The 23,681-nt window shown below is 42.2% G+C and overlaps 1 protein-coding gene and 1 pseudogene across 1 annotated transcript; one reads left to right on the top strand and one right to left on the bottom strand.

Moving 5' to 3' along the window:
• Positions 1–1,532: 1,532 nt before the first annotated feature.
• Positions 1,533–11,552, top strand: LOC112227118 (annotated as a pseudogene).
• A 676-nt stretch (positions 11,553–12,228) lies between these two features.
• LOC112227116 (ras-related protein Rab-6B) lies at positions 12,229–22,342 on the bottom strand. The gene is made up of 8 exons (XM_024391962.2): positions 22,133–22,342; positions 18,280–18,338; positions 17,918–17,971; positions 17,488–17,593; positions 17,138–17,249; positions 14,297–14,390; positions 13,921–13,987; positions 12,229–12,520 (listed from the first exon to the last, which is right to left on the bottom strand). The coding sequence occupies exons 1-8, from the start codon at positions 22,200–22,202 to the stop codon at positions 12,456–12,458; spliced, it is 627 nt and encodes a 208-aa protein (XP_024247730.1). The 5' UTR covers positions 22,203–22,342; the 3' UTR covers positions 12,229–12,455.
• Positions 22,343–23,681: the final 1,339 nt, after the last annotated feature.

The following is a 23,681-nucleotide window of genomic DNA, read 5'->3' as shown; positions in this document are numbered from 1 at the left end:
TCCTGTGTTCCAATGGCATGTTGTGTTAGCTAATCCAAGTTTATAATTTTAATAGGCTAATTGATCATTAGAAATCAATTTGCAATTATGTTAGCACAGCAGAAATCTGTTTTCCGATTAAAGAAGCAATAGAAGTACATTAGAGTGTTGAACAGAAGTGTTGCTTGTAAAGTATGTGTTCTAATGGTACTGTTTGTGTCTGTTCAGATACATCAGTGGTCATCATAGTATCTGGGAATGTGGTTATGCTGCTATTGGTGCTTGTGGTCAGCCTGCTCATAGTCTATAGATGTGAATTCAATAAGGAAACAGGTGAGAAACACTCACTCTCACACACACACTGTGTCAAATAAGGAAATTACTCTTTTCACATCCAGTTTTCAATTCCAAGAAACTATTTGCACAAACAATCATCCTTTGGCCCTGAGAAATAGAGTTCTCATTGTGTACAGGGCTGTGTGTGTGTGTGTGTGTGTGTGTGTGTGTGTGTGTGTGTGTGTGTGTGTGTGTGTGTGTGTGTGTGTGTGTGTGTGTGTGTGTGTGTGTGTGTGAGTGTGTGTGTGTGTGTGTGTGTGTGTGTGTGTGTGTGTGTGTGTGTGTGTGTGTGTGTGTGTGTGTGTGTGTGTGTGTGTGTGTGTGTGTGTGTGTGTGTGTGTGTGTGTGTGTGTGTGTGTGTGTGTGTGTGTAAAATGTTCTAATCTTATGTTCTCTATCAAAGACCCTCAGTTATGGAGCTGCTTGCCCTCTCAGGTAAAAGGAGCAAAAACCATTGAGGTTTTTAAAATCACAGTTAACAATGTACCTTTTAGCTTGGCCTTCAATCAGTGACTGTTTTAGACATCCTCTGTGATTTATGTTATTTTATTCATCCTTTTTACTGCTTCCTGTTTGCTTCCACATTTGTAATTATATTGTTTTAATTATAAATTGCGTTGTGATTTAAAATGGACTTTAAATTAAAAGGCCAGTGTTGTTAAAAACGTTATTTTTTATTTTTTATTTGTTTACATTGTTGACAAAAAATGACAATGAATTTTAATTCCATTTTGTAACACAATAAAACGTGGGAAAAATCTACAGGTGTGAATACTTTCTGAAGGCACTGTAGCAGATGGTCTTATCCAGAGTGATTTACAGAAGCATTTAGGGTTCAGTGTCTTGTCAATGAGAACGCCCTAATTTTTCACCGAGTCGACTCGGGGATTCAAACCAGCATTCTTTCGGTTACTGGCCCATAGGTTACCTGCCACCCTAACTAGTAAATCATTAACAAATCATTTAAAAGTTGTTTGAAAATCTGTCTATATACAGTATATGTTTTTATTTCATATTTATTGTAGGAATAAATTATTAATAAATGGTGAGTAAATAAATGTCAATAAATGTAAATATATATAAATGTCTTACAAATTGTTTATTGCCGGACGTTATTATAAAGTGTTACTGAGAAGTGAAATGGTTTCAGGAAGTACTAAGTGAAACAGCAGGACTGTGGCTCAGCGTAGACACACTCACTCTCAGAGGGGTTCTCATACACACTGCAGAGGAGCAGACCTTCCTGTACTGGGAGGGTAACTGGACGTAGAGGTCTGAGGTGACTACCCTGCGTATCTTATCCGTATTTTTTGTTAAACTGCACTGTCGGTTAGGGGCCCGTAAGTAAGTATTTCACTGTAAGGTCTACACTTATTGTACTCGGCGCATGAGACTAATACAATTTGATTTGATTTTATTTGATTTGATGTGACTGGAGTAAACAGGGTGTACAGCGTCTAAAGAGACTTGAACTAGCTGGGAGCCACAAGTCATCATGGTTATCCTGCTGGTCCTCACACTGAAGGTTGTCCTCCTCTTAGGTGAGTACATCAGACTGAATGAACACATGTCCAGTGACTCCTCTCTATAGTTGGATACATTTGGTTGTAACATTGTACAGTGTAACTCCATTCACTCACTGATCATGTTGTTGGATAAAGGGGAGGGGACACTGAGGAACACAAGGTCCAGTATGTACTGATGGATGTGATGGTGATCACCAGTGGTGTACCAGACCAGAATCCCCTCTTACAGTATGTGAAATGGAAGCTGGGGTGTTTGTGCTGTTTGTAATGAGACTGTTGGTGTGTCCTACAGCTGCTGTGTGGAGTGTGTGTTCAGCAGAGTTGATCACAGTGGAAGGATATGAGGGGGGCAAGGCAGAGATCAGATGCCCCTACAAAGAGGAGTGGAGGAGCCAACAGAAGTACCTCTGTAAAGGGGATTGTTCTGTTTTTAATAAAGACAAAGTTATTAAGACTGAGGCAGGGGAAAACAGAGCTTCGCTGAAGGACAACAGAGAGGAAATTGTGTCTTCATTGTGACCATCGCCAACCTGACGTTAAATGATGCTGGGAGATACTGGTGTGGAGTGGACAAATGGGGACAAGATAACTACATTAAAGTGAACCTTGAAGTCTCTGAAGGTAGTGTAAACATTGGATCCTCAAAACTTTGTCACTTCCAAACTAAACATATTATAATATACATTCCTAAGACCAAGAAGGCCTGATTCACAAGGTCTTCTCTGAACAGTTGATGTTGAGATGTGTCTGTTACTTGAACTCTGTGAAGCATTTATTTGGACTGCAAATTCTAAGGCTGGTAACTCTAATGAACTTATCCTCTGCAGCAGAGGTAACTCGGGGTCTTATTTTCTTGTGGCGGTCCTCATGAGAGCCAGCTTCATCATAGAGCTTGATGGTTTTTGCGACTGCACTTGAAGAAACTTTCATCATTCTTGACATTTTCCGGATTCATGTCTTAAAGTAATGATGACTGTTGTTTCTCTTTGCTTATTTGAGCTGTTCTTGCCATAATATGGACTTGGTCTTTTACCAAATATGGCTTCTGTATCTCACCCCTACCTTGTCACAACACAACTGATTGGCTCAATCGCATTAAGAAGGAAAGAAATTCCACAAATTAACTTTTTAACAGGTGTGCCTTGTTAACGGAAATGCATTCCTGGTGACTACCACATGAAGCTGGTTGAGAGAATTCCAAGAGTGTGCAAAGCTGTATACAAGACAGAGGATGTGTCACGACTTCCGCCGAAGTCGGTCCCTCTCCTTGTTCGTTCGGGGGTCGATGTCACCGACCTTCTAGCCATCGCCGATCCACTTTTTATTTTCCATTGGTTTTGTCTTGTCTACCATCACACCTGGCTCCAATTCCATCAATTACATGTTGTGTATTTAACCCTCTGTTCCCCCCATGTCCTTGTCTGTAATCGTTTGTTGTCAGTTCTTGTGCATGTTTTGTTCTGGTGTGTGTCGGGTTATGTACCCATGTATTTTATTGTTCTGTATCTGGTGGGATTTGATCATTAAACTTAGCCGTTGGAAACACAGTTTTGCTCTCCTGCGTCTGACTTCTCTGCCGCCAGTACGCACCCTTGACAGAATTACAGACCGCTACTATGTAGTCAGCAGGAGCAGGTACCCCGGTATTAGGGGTGAAGGGACGGATCTTCCAGTGCCTCCACCAGCACAACTGGGGTCTCCACTGAGCGCCCCTCTTCATCCTGGTCCCAGTGGGATTCGTCTCTCCCTGCCCCAGGGATACGATGGGAAGGCTGTGAACTGCCAGGGGTTCCTTCTCCAACTGGACCTATACCTGGCCACCATCCACCCGGCTCCGTCGTGTCGTGAGAGGATGTCCGCCCTCATCTCGTGCCTCACCGGGAAAGCCCCGGAGTGGGCCAACGTCGTATGGAGAGAGGGAGATGCGGAGTTTGGACCAGTTTGAGGAGTTCATCCGCTGTTTCCGGGCAGTCTTCGACCATCCGCCTGAGGGTCGTGTGGCAGGTGAGTGCCTCTTCCATCTGAGGCAGGAGACGAGGAGCGCCCAGGAGTTCACCTTAGAGATTAGGACCCTGGCTGCCGGCGCGGGATGGAACGACAGGGCCCTCATCGACCATTCTCGCTGCAGTCTGCGCGAGGACGTCAATCGGGAGTTGGCCTGCAGTGACACCACCCTTACGTTTGACCAGCTGGTGGACCTGTCCATCCGGGGAGGTTTCCGTTGGTGCTACTACGGTGGAGAGTCCAGACCAGGTCTCCCCCGTGCGCATTCCCCCTGAATATGCCGATTTGGCTCTCACCTTCTCTAAAAAGAAGGTGACTCAATTACCACCCCATCGACGGGGCAATTGTGCAATAAATCTCCTGGTAGATGCTGCACTCCCCAGGAGTCACGTGTATCCCCTCTCACAGGCAGAGACGGAGGCTATGGAACATATGTCTCCGAATCCCTGCGTCAGGGGTACATTCGGTCCTCCACTTCACCCGCCTCCTCAAGTAAATTTTTTGTGAAGAAGGAGGAGGGAGGTCTACGCCCGTGTATTGACTATCGGGGTCTGAATCAGATCACTGTGAGGTATAGCTACCCACTACCACTCATAGCTACAGCGATTGAGTCAATGCACGGGGCAAACTTCTTCACCAAACTAGATCTCAGGAGCGCTTACAACCTGATGCGTATCTGAGAGGTAGACGAGTGGAAGACGGCTTTCAGTACCACCTCAGGGCACTATCTCGTCATGCCGTACGGGTTGATGAATGCTCCATCAGTCTTCCAAGCCTTTGTAGATGAGATTTTCCGGGACCTGCACGGCCAGGGTTTAGTGGTGTATATCGATGACATTCTGATATACTCCGCTACATGCGCCGAGCATGTGTCCCTGGTGCTCAGGGTGCTTGGTCGCCTGTTGGAGCATGACCTGGACGTTAAGGCTCAGAAATGCTTGTTGATCTAGCAATCCGTCTCCTTCCTAGGATATCGCATTTCCAGCGCAGGGGGAAGATGGAGAGTGACCGCATTTCAGCCGTGCGTAATTGGCTGACTCCCACGAAGTTAAAGGAGATGCAGCGGTTCTTAGGTTTTGCGACCAGCCCTGTTTACACACGTCTTCCAGCACTACGGGGTGCCTGAAGATACAGTGTCTGATCGGGGTCCCCACTTCACGTCTAGGGTCTGGAAGGCGTTCATGGAGCGTCTGGTGGTCTCGATCAGCCTTACTTCAGGTTTTCACCCCGAGATTAATGGGCAGGTGGAGAGAGCGAACCAGGATGTGGGTAGGTTTCTGCAGTCCTATTGCCAGGCACGGCCGGGGAGTGGGCGGCGTACGTGCCCTGGGCCGAGATGGCACAGAACTCGCTCCGCCACTCCTCCACTAACCTCTCTCTCCCTTCCAATGCGTACTGGAGTACCAGCCGGTTCTGGCACCTTGGCATCAGGGTCAGACCGAGGTTCCTGCGGTGGACGACTGGTTTATGCACGTGGAGGAGACATGGGAAGCTGTTCGTGTCTCCCTTCAGCAGGCCGTGACGCGCCAGAGGACGAAGGCAGATCGCCAGGCAGGTAGCTGGGTCCAGGGGCGGGCAGAAGGTCATACAATGGGGGACAACAAGATAACAGTACAGGAAGGGGAAAGGCTAGTAATGTCGCCCGGGAGATCAGGCAATAGGTTGATAACAGGAAATCCGTTTTTGCCTGCCTCAATAGCCTATCATACACAGGAGGATTAAATTACGGGCAAAACAGAGCACCGAATAGAAGTGTGTCACAAAACAAACAATACCTCACAATGATGGGGTGCAAAAAACTGAACTAAATAGTGTGTGATAATGACATACAGGTGTGTCAACAGGTGATCAGAATTCAGGTGATTGGGATCTGGAGAGTGAGCTGGGTTCAGGGGATCTATGTGTTTGAGTGTGTGAACCCAGGAGACTTGAGTGTGTGAACCCAGCCAACTTGGTCAGCCAGTCCAAGTGGATTATTATTTGTTCAGATGGTGACGAAAAATAAATATGTACAAAAAAGAAAAGTAGAAAAAAAGCATGCCCAAACTAAAGACTCAAAAACAAACGAAAGGCCTCATGGCCAAACAAAAACCAGCAGCCTCATGGCTCTGCCAGCTGGGACACACCTTAATTGGCAGCACCTGTGTGCAACTAGAAACTTGGCTCGGCATCTAGACTCGGTTGGTGCTGCCACCTGAGGATGTAGTGTGAAAGTGTATCATGGTAGTGTGTTTGTCAATGTCCTAACTCTAACCTTACCTCCATATCATAACACCATCAACACACAATGGATCCTTTTTACACTACGCTAGTTTGTAAACATATTTTTTACTGTAAAGAGACAGATCTGGCGTCAAATCTGACTTTGAATCAGATTCCCGCCTCTGAGTGGTATAGTGTACAAACAATGTCTCTCTGACAACACATCTGTCACCGATTCCCCGTACTCCTGCTCACTCCTCACTCCGTGCACCAGTTCCGGGGGTCTACGTCACCGGCCTCTAGGTGGCACTGAACTGTCCTATTACGCACACCTGGTTCCCATTCCCTCTGATTAGTAATTGTATATATGTGCCCTCTGCTCACCATTGTGTGGTCGGTTATTGTTCCCATGACTGTTGATCTTGTGAGTACAAGTGAGGTGTTGTATTGTGTCCTCGTTATTATGGGTCTCGTCCTGGGTATTTATTAGAGGTTTAACCTCTTGTTTGGGTTACATCCCTGTGTTTTTGTACTTGTGTTTGTTTTGAACTTCTTCACCGTGCCTTTACATGGCATGTTGTGTTTTTGGGTGGAGTTAAAACCCCCTATTACGTATTCCTGTCTCCAATCCTTTTCTACAACATCCCCCTGCAAGAACTACTTTAATACCAGTAGACAGCATTTTTATTAGCCAAGTGGAAAATTGTCACTTTGTTTTGTGGTCCTTTTTAGCAGCACCAACAATCACCAACAAAACAGAACCTACTACAACCGCATCAAACCCTGGTTCACCAACTTCTTCATCCTTAGCCATCTCACCACCATCATCCATCTCATCAACACACAATGGATCTGGTAAATAAGCTCTTATGGCTGTGTTTTTCTCTAATTCAATCAGATCAGCTCTGAAAAAGATGATTTGAAAATATCTGTGATTGGTCAAAAGTTGTGTTAACACAGCCTATGAGCCTTAAAACTACTGTATGCTGGTTTCTCTTTGAAACTGGTTTCACAACATGTACTTTTGTAGTCTAAGTACTGATTTGTAGCCAAATCTGACTTTAGGTAGTGTGGGACACTTCTACACCAGATTCCCCACTGAGTGGTATAGTGCAAAGACGATGTCTCTCGGACAACCCATTAGATATTTTTCAGAGCTGATCTGATTGGTCAAAATATCAATTACTGAAAAAAGATCAGAATTGGCCTGCCTGTGTAAATCAGCCTTAAACAAATAGGGGAAAATGTCCACACCTGTGATTTGATGCATTACTTAAGTTTGCAATATGGTTTAGATGAGGAGCTCCTGTATAGTTGCACAAGCTAGCCTTTTGGTAGTCTATATACTATGGTGTATGCTAATAGCTGCACTAATGCATGAATGTTAGCCTTGGATGTGGTGGCCAATGTAAGGATAGGATGTGAACAGAAAAGATGCACATAAAATTTTACATTTTATCAGAGGCAGATCTTGTATTACATATTAGTGTAAAAAGGCCTTATGTAAGTTAAATTGCTGATTGTGAAGTATTGGCACTACTTGTGTGTCTGTGTTCCAGGAGCATCAGTGATCATCATAGTATCTATGAGTCTGGTTACATTGCTGCTTGTAGTCGGTCTGCTTATAGTCTACAGATGGAAATGCAACAAGGAAACAGGTGAGAAACGCACACGCTGTCAAAACATATAAATGCCCCTTTTCACACTTCATTTCAAATAAATAATTAGCATATTCATGATTGCAAATTTCGTCACTATTGTTTTGAGGGTTCTCTTGAGCACTGACTAGTGCATTCTCAACTAGCACTGATTAAGATTTAGTCTAAAGTGCATCATAGTGATTTGGAAACAAATAATCAGTAGGAAAACCTGTCATCACTGTGATGTCATCCGATTGACTTTAGGTGTAGTATAACGTTAGCTAGCTAAGAGTGTTAGTAAATTCACTCTGGCTATCTACTCTGATTTTAGAGCACTCATCTGTGACAGGAGTGCAGTATAACTGAATTTACGAACTGCAACACCTGAATATGACCAGTGTCAGTAAACGTTGGCAAAGAAACGCCATTAAATTGTTGCAGGCAGCAGTTATAGTATCCAAAGCTCTAGATAACATAAACAGCCTAACCAGCTCTGCTAGAATGAGTAAAATGGTCACACCCTGATCTGGTTCACCTGTCTTTGTGCTTGTCGCCACCCTCCTCCAGGTGTCGCCCATCTTCCCCATTATCCCCAATGTATTTGTACTTGTGTTCTGTTTGCCTGTCAGTTTGTTTTGTTATGCCTACCAGCGGATTTCCCGTGCTCCTGTCTAGTTCCTGTTTTCTTGTTTTGACCATTCTGCCTGTCCTGAGCCTGCCTGCCATTCTGTACCTTGTCACACCACCCTGGATTACTGTCCTCTACCTGCCTTGAGCCTGCCTATCGTTCTGTACCTTTTGGACTCTGCTCTGGATTACTGTCCTCTACCTGCCCCCCTGTTTTTGTAACTTTTGTTACTTTGAAACTGTATCTGGGTCTTCTCCTGAGCCTTGACAGAGTGTGAAATTCCCTCATTTGTGTCGGCAGTATCTAGCAAGTTGGCCAGTTAGCTTGGCAGCTTGACTGCTGTTGTGAAATCAGAATGCTTGGATCAACCCTACTCCTCGGGCAAAGGGTCCAGTCTTCTCTCTGAACTCTCCGAGAGTGAAACGCTCTGAATTTACTATGACAATCTGACAATGTTCTGAATTTACAAACGGCCAGAAAACACTGAGCGGACTCTGACACTCCAGAGTGAATTTACGAACACACCCGTAGTATCATGTTAGCTAGCTAGATAAGAGGGAGGGGAGCACACTGAATTATAGCTAATTAACATGAGCATTGCTAGATAGTTTTGACAAACTTTGCTAGCTAAGGATGACATTGCCATCTGTCTAAAGTAAATTTTGACAACATATTGATGACAATTGTTTCCTACAAAATAGCTGCATAATGGCAGTGTCATGCATTTCCAAGCTACTATAGTGTAATTTAGACACAACACTCATAGCCCCTGTTAAGAATGACTGGGCACCACTTGACTTTTGGGCATCAGTATGGCTGAGCGTCATGAGAATGTTGATGACCATGGCATAACGCAGCTGAGTGACAGAGGTACAAATCATCCTTTGGCCCTGATTGAACAATAGAGGTCTCATTGTGAACAGTGTGCCCTCGGCTCCCTGTTCTTGGAAATGCAGCTCTCAAATCCACCTGAACAGAATGCTGGAGCCAAATAGTGAGCTGTGTTTTGTCTGTGTTCTACAGCTGTCTCCTCTGCATCGACGGTGAACACTGGGATCAACAGAGAGGTCAGTGTGTGTGCCCTGTTGGTGGAAATGCAGCTCTTAAAACCACCTGAACAGATTACTGGATACCCAATACTGAGCAATGTATAACACAGTGTAGCTTCTTGATATGCCACACCTGTCAGGTGGATGGCTTATTTTGGCAAAGTTTAAATGCTCACTAACAGGGATGTACAAAATTTGAGAGAAATAAGCTTTGTGCATATGGAACATTTCTGGGATCTTACTTCAGCTCATAAACATTTGTTACTTTGAAACTGTCTGCATCTGGGTCTTCTCCTGAGCCTTGACAGTGAGAAGTTCCCTTATTTGTGTCAGAAGTATCTAGCAAGCTAGCCAACTTTAGCCAGTTCGCTTGGGCGCTTGACTGCTGTTGTGAAGTCGCAATGCTCGGATCAACCCTACTCCTCGGACAGAGCGTCCAGCGTTCTCTCTGAACGCTCCAGGAGTGAAACGCTCTGAATTTACTATGACAACGTTCTGAATTTACGAATGCCCAGAGTGAATTTACAAACATCTAGTATAATGCTAGCTAGATAAGAGTGAGGGGAGCACACCGAATTCTATCTAATTAGCATTGCTAGGTATTTGACAAACTTTGCTAGCTAATGACAACATTGGCATCTGTCTAAAGTAAATTTGACAATTTTGATTGTTTCCTACAAAATATCTGCCGAAATGTAGCAGTCATTGAGTGTGAGATCATGCTGTTTAATCAGCTTCTTGTCACACCTGTCAGGTGGATTATTTTGGCAAAGTAGAAATGCTCACTAACAGATGTAAACAAATTTGTGTACAAAATGTAGACTTTTGTGCTTACGGATCATTTCTGGGGTCTTTCATTTCAGCTCATGAAACATGGGACCAACACTTGACATGTGTTTTGACAAGTGTATGTTCTTCCCTCTCGTAAGTCCTCCCATCCCTCTCCTCGTTTTCCTCCTTTCCAGGGTTGTGATGGTGACTATGAGGAAATAAATGACCAACCCCTACATTCCAACATCTACGCCAACTTACCCACGTGCCCCTCTGAATCTCAACTTCCACAAGGACCCCAGCTGCCCCAATGAAGCCAGTGCTGTCATTTTATGAGGGCACTTCTTCTGGTGACACTGCCACTGTCAACGTTGGTCTCAACCCTGCCTACTCCTCCCATCTACTCCACAGTCAGCAAACCCAGAAACACCTGAGTCACTGTCAACCAATCAGAAGGGACATACACACACTGGCAACCAATCACAGTGACCTGTTATTATCTATGTGTGCCACCTCTTGAGCGTTGAGATTTAATTTGAGCAAACATCTGCATAATCTGCTTCATGTCCTCAATCAGATGTGCTACTTTGACTTGGGTCTTTCATGTCTCTGCTCACCTTGTCTTAATGTTTAGGTCACTTAGGCCTAATTTGCATGTTAATATCTAAGTAAATATTGGCTCACTATATGCATTATAACTGTCTAATGGTTTTTAACACATAATTAAATAGACATTAAGGGATAATCAATGAAGGACTATGCTTTCTGTGGAAAATAATGCACGATTTGGAAGTTGTGGCACTAACCTTCCACGAAGTTGCATTATTTACCAGGAAACGCATAGAGCCCTGAGTTGACTATTCCGCTTATACCACAGCTATAACACTTTCTGCTAGAAATGAAAAAGTATCTAGCTGGCAAGTTTCCTAGATAGCTACAGTAGTTACCTAACCAAACAGACTTGCTACAGTAGATTAGCTAAGCAAACCATCAGTCCTAGCTTGCTATTAATGAAAATCAATATTGCCAATTATGTTTTCAATTTGACTTTTGCTTTCCAAAGCAGGTTAGACCCCTGGTAATGTCAAATAGGTAATAGTCTCAACCATGGTCTCCATTTCCCCCCCCCCCACCATGTGCCCACTATGCCCAACATTTAATAGTTATTGACTCGATACCGGTACCCCCTGTATACAGCCTCATTTTTTTTCTCTTACTATTTTTACTTTAGTTTATTTAGTAAATATTTTTAACTTTTCTTGAACTGCATTGTTGGTTAAAGGCTTTAAAGTAAGCATTTCATGGTAAGGTCTACTACACCTGTTGTATTCAGAGCTTGTGACAAATACAATTTGATTTGAACTGTAAATGAGAGGATCATGTTATGTAGAATTAAAACATGTTATATTCTGACTTAGTCGGATATACAGTATGTATTTGAAAGGATCATAAATATAACGACGAGTAAAGCAAAACAGACACTTGACAGACGAGACCATTGTGAAATGGGTAAGTGTGGATGGTTAGAGTGAAGCCCTTTTAATCTTTTCTTTATTCATCATTAAACATTGTTAGATTATTCATACCGGTGAACAATGACCACTTTTACTAAGGGACGTTCACAACATACATATTACATTATTATATACAGTGCAGTACAGTGGATCGTTATGTGTTGCCGGGGGAACGGGGAGGGAATGTGAAATTCCATTGGCTTCTTCTTCTTGTACCACAGCACAGTTCTATAAAAGTTGCCCATTGAGAGTTACACATTTTCACAGCTACAGTAACTTAAGGGTGAATCTAGGGTAAAGCAACTCCTGTGGGGAATATGAATTGGGACACATTGTTGATATGAGTATGCTATTATTACGCTATAAAACATTCTAAGTTAGTCGAGCAACTCCGGGGTTCGAGAGCCAGAGGAGAGGCATGAGATCAGCGTGCATGCGTGCTGCAGACATTCAGACAGGGCAGCCATCTTGAAAATGGACTGGCCCACTTCTCCCCATTTAAGCCTCATTTTTGGTGCTTTCCCTTTTATATAAAAAAATACAAAACATAACGGCGAAAATAATTCAAGTTTCATTCCATTTTCCCTTTTTTTTTTTCTTTCTTTTTTTTCTTGTCCGGCACTTAGCTACATATTGACAAAGTATACAATATTTTACAACTGAAGACTGAAATAACACTTGATTCGTCTAATCGGATATATACGGTGTAAGGCCCATATCCAATCAGAAAAGCCAACTGGAAGCTAACCAGTAGGAAGCAACACAACAAGCCTATGGTGTGAAGAAAGATATCTGACAGCTCTGCATTAACACGAGCACCCGCCCTCTGGGACAGTGGGTTCTGCTGGTTTGTCCAGCTTTATGTCAATCACTGGAAAGTGTCCAATTAAGGAAAACTTGGGGAATACATAGAAAATGGTTAAACATTATCTGCATATTCCATTCTAAATAACAAAACTGTAACATGACATCAACAAAAATGACTTTAATGCAATATAATAGACCCTCTTTATTTCTCTCTCACACCCACGATCACACAATTCCACATTATATGGAACTACAGTACGCCCTCCTTCCAACCACAATAGTGTATTCATCATGTCTCCCTAGTACAGCTCTGCTACCCAACACGAGCCCTAAGGGCCCCGACATTATACATCGGGTTAGGAAGGGACTGTTTTTTAAATCAATAACTAGGGTATTGGCCAGGCTTGGGTATCATTTTCAAGAATTATTCAATTGATCAATAACATTTTGAAGCTGAGCCATTCACACCCTCCTGCTCTTATTCACAGTGTCTCTGTACAATCATCTCTTAACATTATAACACGGTGTCAGAAGTGCTTCAACTGGAGAGATTATTTCACACTTTTGACAAGAGTTTAGAGTGATCTAAAGAGGCTACTTAACAACTCAGTCCCTCTCTCGTCTGGTGAGCAGCCAACTCAGTCAGTCCCTCTCTCGTCTGGTGAGCAGCCAACTCAGTCAGTCCCTCTCTCGTCTGGTGAGCAGCCAACTCAGTCAGTCCCTCTCTCGTCAGGTGAGCAGCCAACTCAGTCACTCCCTCTCTCGTCTGGTGAGCAGCCAACTCAGTCAGTCCCTCTCTCGTCTGGTGAGCAGCCAACTCTGTCAGTCCCTCTTGTCTGGTGAGCAGCCAAGCGGAGCCATTGTTATGGATACTCACACATGTAGAGAGCATATTGGAGCAGATAGACGCAGCAGTGCAGGGATGGAGCGGGGGACAGACAGGGAGGAGCAGCTAACGGTACGGGCCAGGGAACGGTAGGGCCTGAATGTCGTGGGTATTGGAAATGTCATGCCTGTGCAGGGCTCTACTCCCTAGGTACAGGGGCCTACCCTACTATACCGTCACTAGGCTGCTATCCTGCTATACCATCATTAGGGGGATCCTTTCCCCTTGTCCTATACTGCCCTACAAAACCTTTCATCTGTTGTAAAGGCCAGGTATGTTATCTGATTAATGTGGTATTTAGTTACCTGAAACAAGAACAAGCCAATCGATCAAAATACATAATGAAGTACCATAACGTAGTTAGCGAACTTTGTAGGGCAGTATAGATTCCATACAAACCGATCGTATTACTGGTTCACTGAAATGGAGATGGCAGCCGATTTCTGCCTACTTCCTTATTACCGTACCAGCAACCACGATGAGTTAAAGGATTCGTTCCCTCTACTGAGTTTCTCTTCGTTGTTCTGAGCCTTGATTAACAGTGTTGAGTCACTCACTCTCTCTGTTCTAAAGGATACTGCCTTCAGGGTTCACATCGTCCAAACTCTCCATCCCAGGTAAGGTTGCTGCAACACGCCGAAACAGCTGGAGAGGGAGGAGAGAGAGAGAGAGAGAGAGAGAGAGAGAGAGAGAGAGAGGGAGGGAGAGAAAGAGAGAGGGGGGAGGAAGAGGGAAGAAGTGAAAGAGAGAGGGAGGAAGAGAGAGAGCGAGAGAGGAGGGGAAATAGTTTGAAAGAATAGAATCAAACTAACATAATAAAACAACATACTAGAAAGAATTTCCACAATCTAAATCTTATGTTTGAGTGAGTGACATTAAGCAAATTAAGAAGCTAAAATTCTGAAATGTTGACTGCCTAATTAAGAAATGCTAAATTTATATAGCAAGAATCACCTGTTTGACATTGGTGCCTGTCTTGGCACTAGTTTCGATGAACATCACGTTCAGTTCTTTGGCTCTCTGCTCTCCCGCCTCAATAGTGATTTGCCTGTGGGAGAATCAGACCATAGCATGCATTCAAATGTTTCAAGGGAAATACTTGTTAGACACCTTAAACGGTTTATGTAGAACCAATGACGTTGAACAATTGATGCATAATTGAATCAAATCAGGTGACTCATGTTCACGCTGTAAATGCATATATAATCCATTTAAAGGGATTGAAAAAGTAGCATTAAGGCAGACAAACTACCCCTCCGGAAAGCTTATACAGGGATGCTGGCCCGTGTTGACTCCAATGCTTCCTACACTTGTGTCAAATTGGCTGAAAGTCCTTTGGGTGGTGGACCATTCTTGATACACAAAGGAAACTGTTGAGCGTGAAAAACCCAGCTCCGTGGCAGTTATTGACACATAAAACAGGTGTGTTTGTCACCTACTACCATACATTCAAAGGCACTTAAATATTTTATCTTGCCCATTCACCCTCTGAATTGCACGCTTACACAATCCAAGTGTCAATTGTCTCGAGGATTAAAAATCATCCTTTAACCTGTTTCCCTCCCTTCATCTACACTGATTGAAGAGGATTTAGAAAGTGACATAAATAAGGGATCATAGCTTTCATCTGGATTCACCTGGTCGGTCTATGTCATGCTAAGAGCATGGGTTCCTAATGTTTTGTACAGTCAGTGTAAATGTAATACATTTATCAGATATAAACTAGAGCAGGGATCATCAACTAGTTTCAGACAGGGATCATCAACTAGTTTCAGACAGGGATCATCAACTAGTTTCAGACAGGGATCATCAACTAGTTTCAGCCAAAAATCATCAACTAGTTTCAGACAGGGATCATCAACTAGTTTCAGACAGGCATCATCAACTAGTTTCAGACAGGGATCATCAACTAGTTTCAGCCAAAGATCATCAACTAGTTTCAGACAGGGATCATCAACTAGTTTCAGACAGGGATCATCAACTAGTTTCAGCCAAAGATCAACTAGTTTCAGACAGGATCATCAACTAGTTTTTCAACCAGAGGGATCATCAACTAGTTTCAGACAGGGATCATCAACTAGTTTCAGCCAAAGATCATCAACTAGTTTCAGACAGGGATCATCAACTAGTTTCAGACAGGGATCATCAACTAGTTTCAGACAGGGATCATCAACTAGTTTCAGACAGGGATCATCAACTAGTTTCAGCCAAAGATCATCAACTAGTTTCAGACAGGGATCATCAACTAGTTTCAGACAGGCATCATCAACTAGTTTCAGACAGGGATCATCAACTAGTTTCAGCCAAAGATCATCAACTAGTTTCAGACAGGGATCATCAACTAGTTTCAGACAGGGATCATCAACTAGTTTCAGACAGAGATCATCAACTAGTTTCAGCCAAAGATCATCAACTAGTTTCAGACAGGGATCATCAACTAGTTTCAGCCAAAGATCATCAACTAGTTTCAGACAGGGATCATCAACTAGTTTCAGACAGGGATCATCAACTAGTTTCAGACAGGGATCATCAACTAGTTTCAGCCAAAGATCATCAACTAGTTTCAGATGGGGATCATCAACTAGTTTCAGACAGGCATGATCAACTAGTTTCAGACAGGGATCATCAACTAGTTTCAGCCACAGTTCATCAACTAGTTTCAGACATGGATCATCAACTAGTTTCAGCCACAGATCATCAACTAGTTTCAGCCACGGATCATCAACTAGTTTCAGACAGGGATCTTCAACTAGTTTCGGACATGGATCATCAACTAGTTTCAGCCACAGTTCATCAACTAGTTTCAGACAGGCATCATCAACTAGTTTCAGACAGGGATCATCAACTAGTTTCAGCCACAGTTCATCAACTAGTTTCAGACATGGATCATCAACTAGTTTCAGCCACAGATCATCAACTAGTTTCAGCCACGGATCATCAACTAGTTTCAGACAGGGGTCTTCAACTAGTTTCAGACATGGATCATCAACTAGTTTCAGCCACAGTTCATCAACTAGATTCAGACAGGGATCATCAACTAGTTTCAGCCACAGTTCATCAACTAGTTTCAGACATGGATCATCAACTAGTTTCAGCCACAGATCATCAACTAGTTTCAGCCACGGATCATCAACTAGTTTCAGACAGGGATCTTCAACTAGTTTCAGACATGGATCATCAACTAGTTTCAGCCACAGTTCATCAACTAGTTTCAGACATGGATCTTCAACTAGTTTCAGACATGGATCATCAACTAGTTTCAGCCACGGAACATTTTTTTTTGAGGATGGTCGGGGGGCCGGAACACAATTACTAAGATTTGTAGAGTACAAATTGACTGCAAGAAGCCCACACAGATATAATGTTTGACTAAAACATAATCAATACAAACCTTGCTTACATTTGTATACGATCATGTGTCTTTCTAGTATGCATGGGAACACTTGGGAACAGATTTCTTACATTAAAATAACTTGGAGCTGATTTCCTGTTGTTTTTAAAGTCTTACAGTCCTAGGGTGACAGAACATTAGGCCAGTAACCGAAATGTTGCTAGATTGAATCCCCGAGCTGACAAGGTAAAAATATGTTGTTCTGCCCCTGAACAAGGCAGTTAACCCACTGTTCCTAGGACGTCATTGTAAATAAGAATTTGTTCTTAACTGACTCGCCTAGTTAAATAAAGATTAAATAAATAAAAATTATGTCCAACAACTTGGGGGGCCAAATATTACCACCCGTGTGGGCCAAATTCGGCCTGCAGGGTGCCAGTTGGGGAACACTGAACTCGACCCACCTCTTCTCCTCCAGGTCTGTCTTGTTGCCCACTAACATGATGATGACATCACTGCCCCTCTCTGTTCGAACGTCATCAATCCACTTACAGGTCTGCTGGAACGAGTTCATGTCTGTAGAGGAAATGCATAATTTACAACCTTTTTACTGTATTTTACTGTGTACACCAAAATGACAAGCCCCTATAGTACACCGTGTGTGTGTGTGTGTGTGTGTGTGTGTGTGTGTGTGTGTGTGTGTGTGTGTGTGTGTGTGTGTGTGTGTGTGTGCGTGTGTGTGTGTGTGTGTGTGTGTGTGTGTGTGTGTGTGTGTGTGTGTGGTTCTGCTTGTTGTGTGAGTTGTAATGCTCACTTGTGATGTCATACACCACCACAGCGACAGTAGAGTCCCGTATGTAGCTAGGAATCAGACTCCTGAAGCGCTCCTGGCCAGCTGTATCCCACAGCTGCAGCCTCACCTAGATAGATAGCATACACAGAGATACAGTACTGGCTAAACAACAACTCTGTATTAAGACATTTACTTAGGTTCATTTCACCAGGTAAGTTAAATGAGAATACATTCTCATTTATGAATGCCTCGTCGATGTAATTAGTATGTAGTATGTACAAGTATGTATAGTTCAGTGGAGGCTGGTGGAAGGAGCTGTAGGAGGATGGGCTCATTGTAATGGCTGGAATGCTATTGTACTAGTTAGCGTGCTAGGCCACTAAAAGTGTAGAAATAATGTAGTCTGTGTTGATCTGTGTGTTCCTTTCAGGAAACTGACAACGTTTCTTACTGTTCGGTCCTCCAGGTACATGGTCTTTGATAAGAAGTCAATCCCAATCGTTGCCTGTCAAATAAAACAACAGGAAAGTGATATTAGCAATAATAGAACAATAAAAATGTGTCCCACAGGGTACAGTGTTTCACCCTCTATAGTTTGTTATTCACAAAAGAAAATATGTATTGTGATAGATAGGAAACATAAAAAGCTATTCAGTGTGTAGGCCAAGCAATGACATCTAATCAAATCTATGGTAATTAGATGTGTATTGCCCTTTGTACTTTGTACTCTAATTGATGTCCTGTAATTTGTTTGTAATTTATGTCCTGTAATTTGTTTGTACCTGAACATTAAATAAAGGAGCCAAGTTTTACCTGATATGTGTTGTCGAAGCTGTCGTACATGAACCTGGTGATCAGTGATGTTTTCCCCACTGGAAGATGAACAGAACACAAGGGTGAACATACAGTAGATACATACATACATACATACATACATGCATACATACATACATACAGTACATACATACATACATACATACATACATACATACATACATACATACAGTACATACAGTGCATACATACATACAGTACATACATACAGTACATACATACATACATACAGTACATACAGTACATGCATGCATGCATACATACATACATACATACATACATACATGCATACATGCATACATACAGTACATACAGTACATACATGCATACATACATACATACATACATACATACATACATACATACATACATACAGTACATGCAGTAGATACAGTACATACATACATATATACAGTACATACAGTAGATACATACATACATACATACATACATACATACATACATACATACATACATACATACATACATACATACATACAGTACATACAGTAGATACAGTACATACATACATACAGTAGATACATATATACATACATACATGCATACAGTAGATACAGTAGATACAGTACATACATACATACATACATACATACATACATACATACATACATACATACATACATACATACATACATACATACAGTGCATTCAGAAAGTATTCATACTCGTGGACTTTTTCCACATTTTGTTATGTTATGGCTTCATTTTAAAATGTATTAAATTGGGGGGATTTTCTCATCAATCTACACACAATACCCCATAACGACAAAGCAAAAACAGGTTTAGACATTTTTGCAAATGTATACAAAATTTTAAAAAACTGAAGCGCACTGGAGCAGGTTTTCATCAAGGATCTCTCTGTACTTTGCTCGTTCATCTTTCCCTCGATCCTGACTCTTCTCCCAGTCACTGCCGCTGAAAAGAATCCCCACAGCATGATGCTGCCACCTCCATGCTTCACATAAGGGATGGTACCAGGTTTCTTCCAGACGTGACACTTGGCATTCAGAACAAACAGTTCAATCTTGGTTTCATCAGACCAGAGAATCTTGTTTCTCATGGTCTGAGAGTCCTTTAGGTGCCTTTTGGCAAACTTCAAGCGTGCTGTCATGTGCCTTTTACTGATGAGTGGCTTCCGTCTGGACACTCTACCATAAAGGCCTGATTGGTGGAGTGCTGCAGAGATGGTTGTCCTTCTGGAAGATTCTCCCATCTCCACAGACGAACTCTGGAGCTCAGTCAGAGTGACCATTGGGTTCTTGGTCACCTCCCTGACCAAGGCCCATCTCCCCCGATTGCTCAGTTTGGCCGGTGGCCAGCCCTAGGAAGAGTTTGGTTCCAAACTTCTTCCATTTAAGAATGATGGAGGCCACTGTGTTCTTGGGGACCTTCAATGCTGCAGAAATGCTTTGCTACACTTCCCCAGATCTGTGCCTTGCACAATCCTGTCTCGGAGCTATACAGAAAATTCCTTTGACCTCATGGCTTGGTTTTTGCTCTGAAATGCACTGTCAACTGTGGGACCTTATATAGACAGGTGTGTGCCTTTCCAAATCATGTCATTATGGGGTATTGTGCATAGATTGATGTTTTATGTAATACATTTTAGAATCAAGCTGTAACGTAACAAAATGTGGAAAAAGGGAAGGGGTCTGAATACTTTCCTGATGCTCTGTACATACAGTGCCTTCAGAAAGCATTCAGACCCCTTGATTTTTTAAATCAAATACATACATACACACACACACACACACACACACACACACACACACACACACACACACACACATACATACATACATACATACATACATACATACATACATACATACATACATACATACATACATACATACATACATACATACATACATACATACATACATACATACATACATACATACATACATACATACATACATACATACATACATACATACATACATACATACATACATACATACATACATACATACATACATACATACATACATACATACATACATACATACATACATACATACATACATACATACATACATACATACATACATACATACATACATACATATAGGTAACTGCCAAAATAATTATGGAGTCGTGCCTGAGACAGCGTTTTCCAACACCATCAACAAAACATCAAATGATGGAATTTCTTGTGGAAGACTGGTGTCGCATCCCTCAAATAGAGTTCCAGACACTTGTGGAATCTATGCCAGGGTGCATTGAAGCTGTTCTGACACACCCTATTAAGACATGTTATGTTAGTGTTTCCTTTATTTTGGCAGTTACCTGTACTTACCGTGCAGAACATACATTGTCTACATACATACATACATACATACATACATACATACATACATACATACATACATACATACATACATACATACATACATACATACATACATACATACATACAGTAAATACATACAGTAAATACATAATGTTACGAAATCAATAACTAGCCTATGGACAATGTTGCACTCGCTTTGTCTAGGTGTCTTAGGCTCCTTGTAGCTAAGTACATCACAGTTAGTGACCTACAGAAGGCTATGGGCAGTGGCCATTACAGGCTTGAAATCAGCACCACACCGCTACATTACAACATACCTTACAGAAAACCATTAGGGTGTTAGCTAAATACAAATGCAATAACACATGCGCACAAACACACACACACACACACACACCCATGCACACACACAGTACATACACACACGTACATACACACACACACACACACACACACACACACGCACACGCGCACACGCGCACACACACACACACACACACACACACACACACACACACACACACAGTACATACACACACACAGTACATACACACACACACAGTACACAGTACACAGACACACACACGCACACACACACAGCACCCATTCTATTCTACAAATAAACCACTAGTATTTTTCACTTCCATGATTGTACCGAAATGTGAATAGCCATTCCGACTGTATGATGTCTGACCAGTGACCACATATTCCAAGAGGTTTATAGCGCTAAACTATTATCGATCTAGACTCCTGAATCTGTGCCATATCAACCACGTAAACAGTCATTGTTCCCTAAATGATTGAATTATTGAGTACAGCATCATGTTACGAAACGGAAAAACCATTCGTGACTATCATTATGTTACGGAACTGTAAGTCAAGTGATGGAGATTGGAGACAGTGACTGCGAGGTTTATACATTCTACAGACATCGCCAACCTGGGTGTGTCCCGAACTGACACATGGGAACTGTTTGTCTATGTATCCCTTTTAAACCTAACAAAAAATTATAGCTTGTCATGTCATGTATTTTAATGTTACATTTACGCCTATAATCAACGATGGAACTGTGATAACATGTTATTATAATCTTGGAACAGAACGAATCTTTCTGCCGGTCACTGCACCACATCAAAACATCCAAATTCGTATTTCACGTCGTCTACTATATTCTTTCTCTAATAACAATGATACATTAAAATAAAACATGTTTAAATAGAGAAATTGGTTTAAATAAAATATTAACATCTGGAAAACCGGGAAGATAGATTTATTTCATGACGTTTTAGATCACAATGGATGACTAATCAAATTTTCTACAAAAACAAAATCGTGACAGGAACCGGTGAATTGGTTGATTGAGCTAACATATTACACAACCTCTCAAAACATTTACAAAATAGTGGAAACTTTCAAATAGACCAAATAACACAGTTATGGCCTTCAGGATGCATTAGCGTGTTTGGCAACTGATAACAAGCCTCCAACCAAGGCTCTCCAAAATGCTCGACTCACCGCTCTGTTCTCCTAAAAAGACGAGTTTAAATTTCCTCAGAGGGTTCCCCAAGTCTCCTCCGGCGGACATGGTTACAGCGATAAAGCTCTATCGGATTATAATACAGGTTTTCTGATCCAGAGGCGTTGTTTCTTTCACTATCGGTGTGTTGGGATCCTCCTCTGCTCATATGATGATGGGAATGCAGCTCAGCATCGTCCTGTCAATTTAGGATGCGTGTGCGCCTGTGCGCGACCTCACCTTATTCGTTCTCTCACCTTCTGAAATATTATGGCATTTTCTACCGTTATTCCTTACATATACACAGTGTATGCATTTTCAGAAAGGTAAGTAACGTAATGCAACAGCTGTGTTTTCGGGTTAGTTTTATTTCCAAACACATTGTATTATAAACAATTTGTTATAGTAATATGACATTCACATTCATTCACAAATAGTGTCATTGATACAAATCCTCATAAAATTAAAAACATGCGAATACCGTACAATAAACCCGTAGCATATAGCGTTTTCATGAAAACATCCCTTTATCAAAACCATATGAAGTTATCAAAAGTCCCTTCAAAATGGAAGAAACTGCTATGTTCATTTGTATTATAGTTCAAAATAAAATATTCAATGTTGATACTACGTAATATAATAATATGGTCATTTAGCAGGCACTTTTATCCAAAGTGACTAACAGAGCTGCCATTGACAGTGGCACATATTCAGCTTAATTGGCCAATGCGGGAATTGAACCTGCAACCATAGTGTTTCCAGTATTGTGATCTAACTTGAGCTGAAGGAACCAATGGCCTTGACCCTCTCAGGCTCAGTGCCTTCCTCTTACTCCGGCCTCCCAGGCTCCTTCTCAATACTCAGGCCAGGCCTGTGATGGCTGTAATCTCCAGCCAGCCAGGAATAAGAGCACTGACCCAAGGCACTTATAACCCACCTGTAGCCCAATAACCCGAAAGGTTGCTGGTTCGAATCCCCAAAACTGACTAGGATAAACATCTGCCGATGGGACCTTTAACAAGGCACTTAACCTGAACCGCTCCTGTAAGTTGCTCTGGATACAAGCATCTGCTAAAATGTGTAGAAAAAACGTTCACAAAAAACAAGGTCAACAAGACTTTGTTCGTGGTGACCCCTAATTTACAAGCACATCAAGTGCATCTGCACCTGATCCGAAGGATGTTGTTTGTTGTAGTAGTAACCGCAGGCGCTCAGTTTATTCCCACAGGCCTGCTTCCACCAGACACAGGAGTAGTCAATGGCCAGCTTAAACACAGCAAGGGCTGGCAGCCAGGCTGAAGTATATATGAAATGTATGGGTTCAAACATATTTGGAATCTATACTGAACAAAAATATAAATGCAACATGCAACAATTTCAAAGATTTTACAAAGTTACAGTTAATATAAGGAAATAGGTCAATTTAAATAGATTCATTAGGCCCTAATCTATGGATTTCACATGACTGGGCAGAGGTGCAGCAATGGGTGGGCCTTGGAGGGCATAGGCCCACCCACTTGGGAGCCAGGTCCAGCCAAATCTAATGAA

Source organism: Oncorhynchus tshawytscha, linkage group LG28 (genome assembly GCF_018296145.1).
Source record: "Oncorhynchus tshawytscha isolate Ot180627B linkage group LG28, Otsh_v2.0, whole genome shotgun sequence".
NCBI lineage: Eukaryota > Metazoa > Chordata > Actinopteri > Salmoniformes > Salmonidae > Oncorhynchus > Oncorhynchus tshawytscha.
Note: the sequence above shows the minus strand (reverse complement) of the source record. Positions and strands in the feature narration are given on the sequence as shown.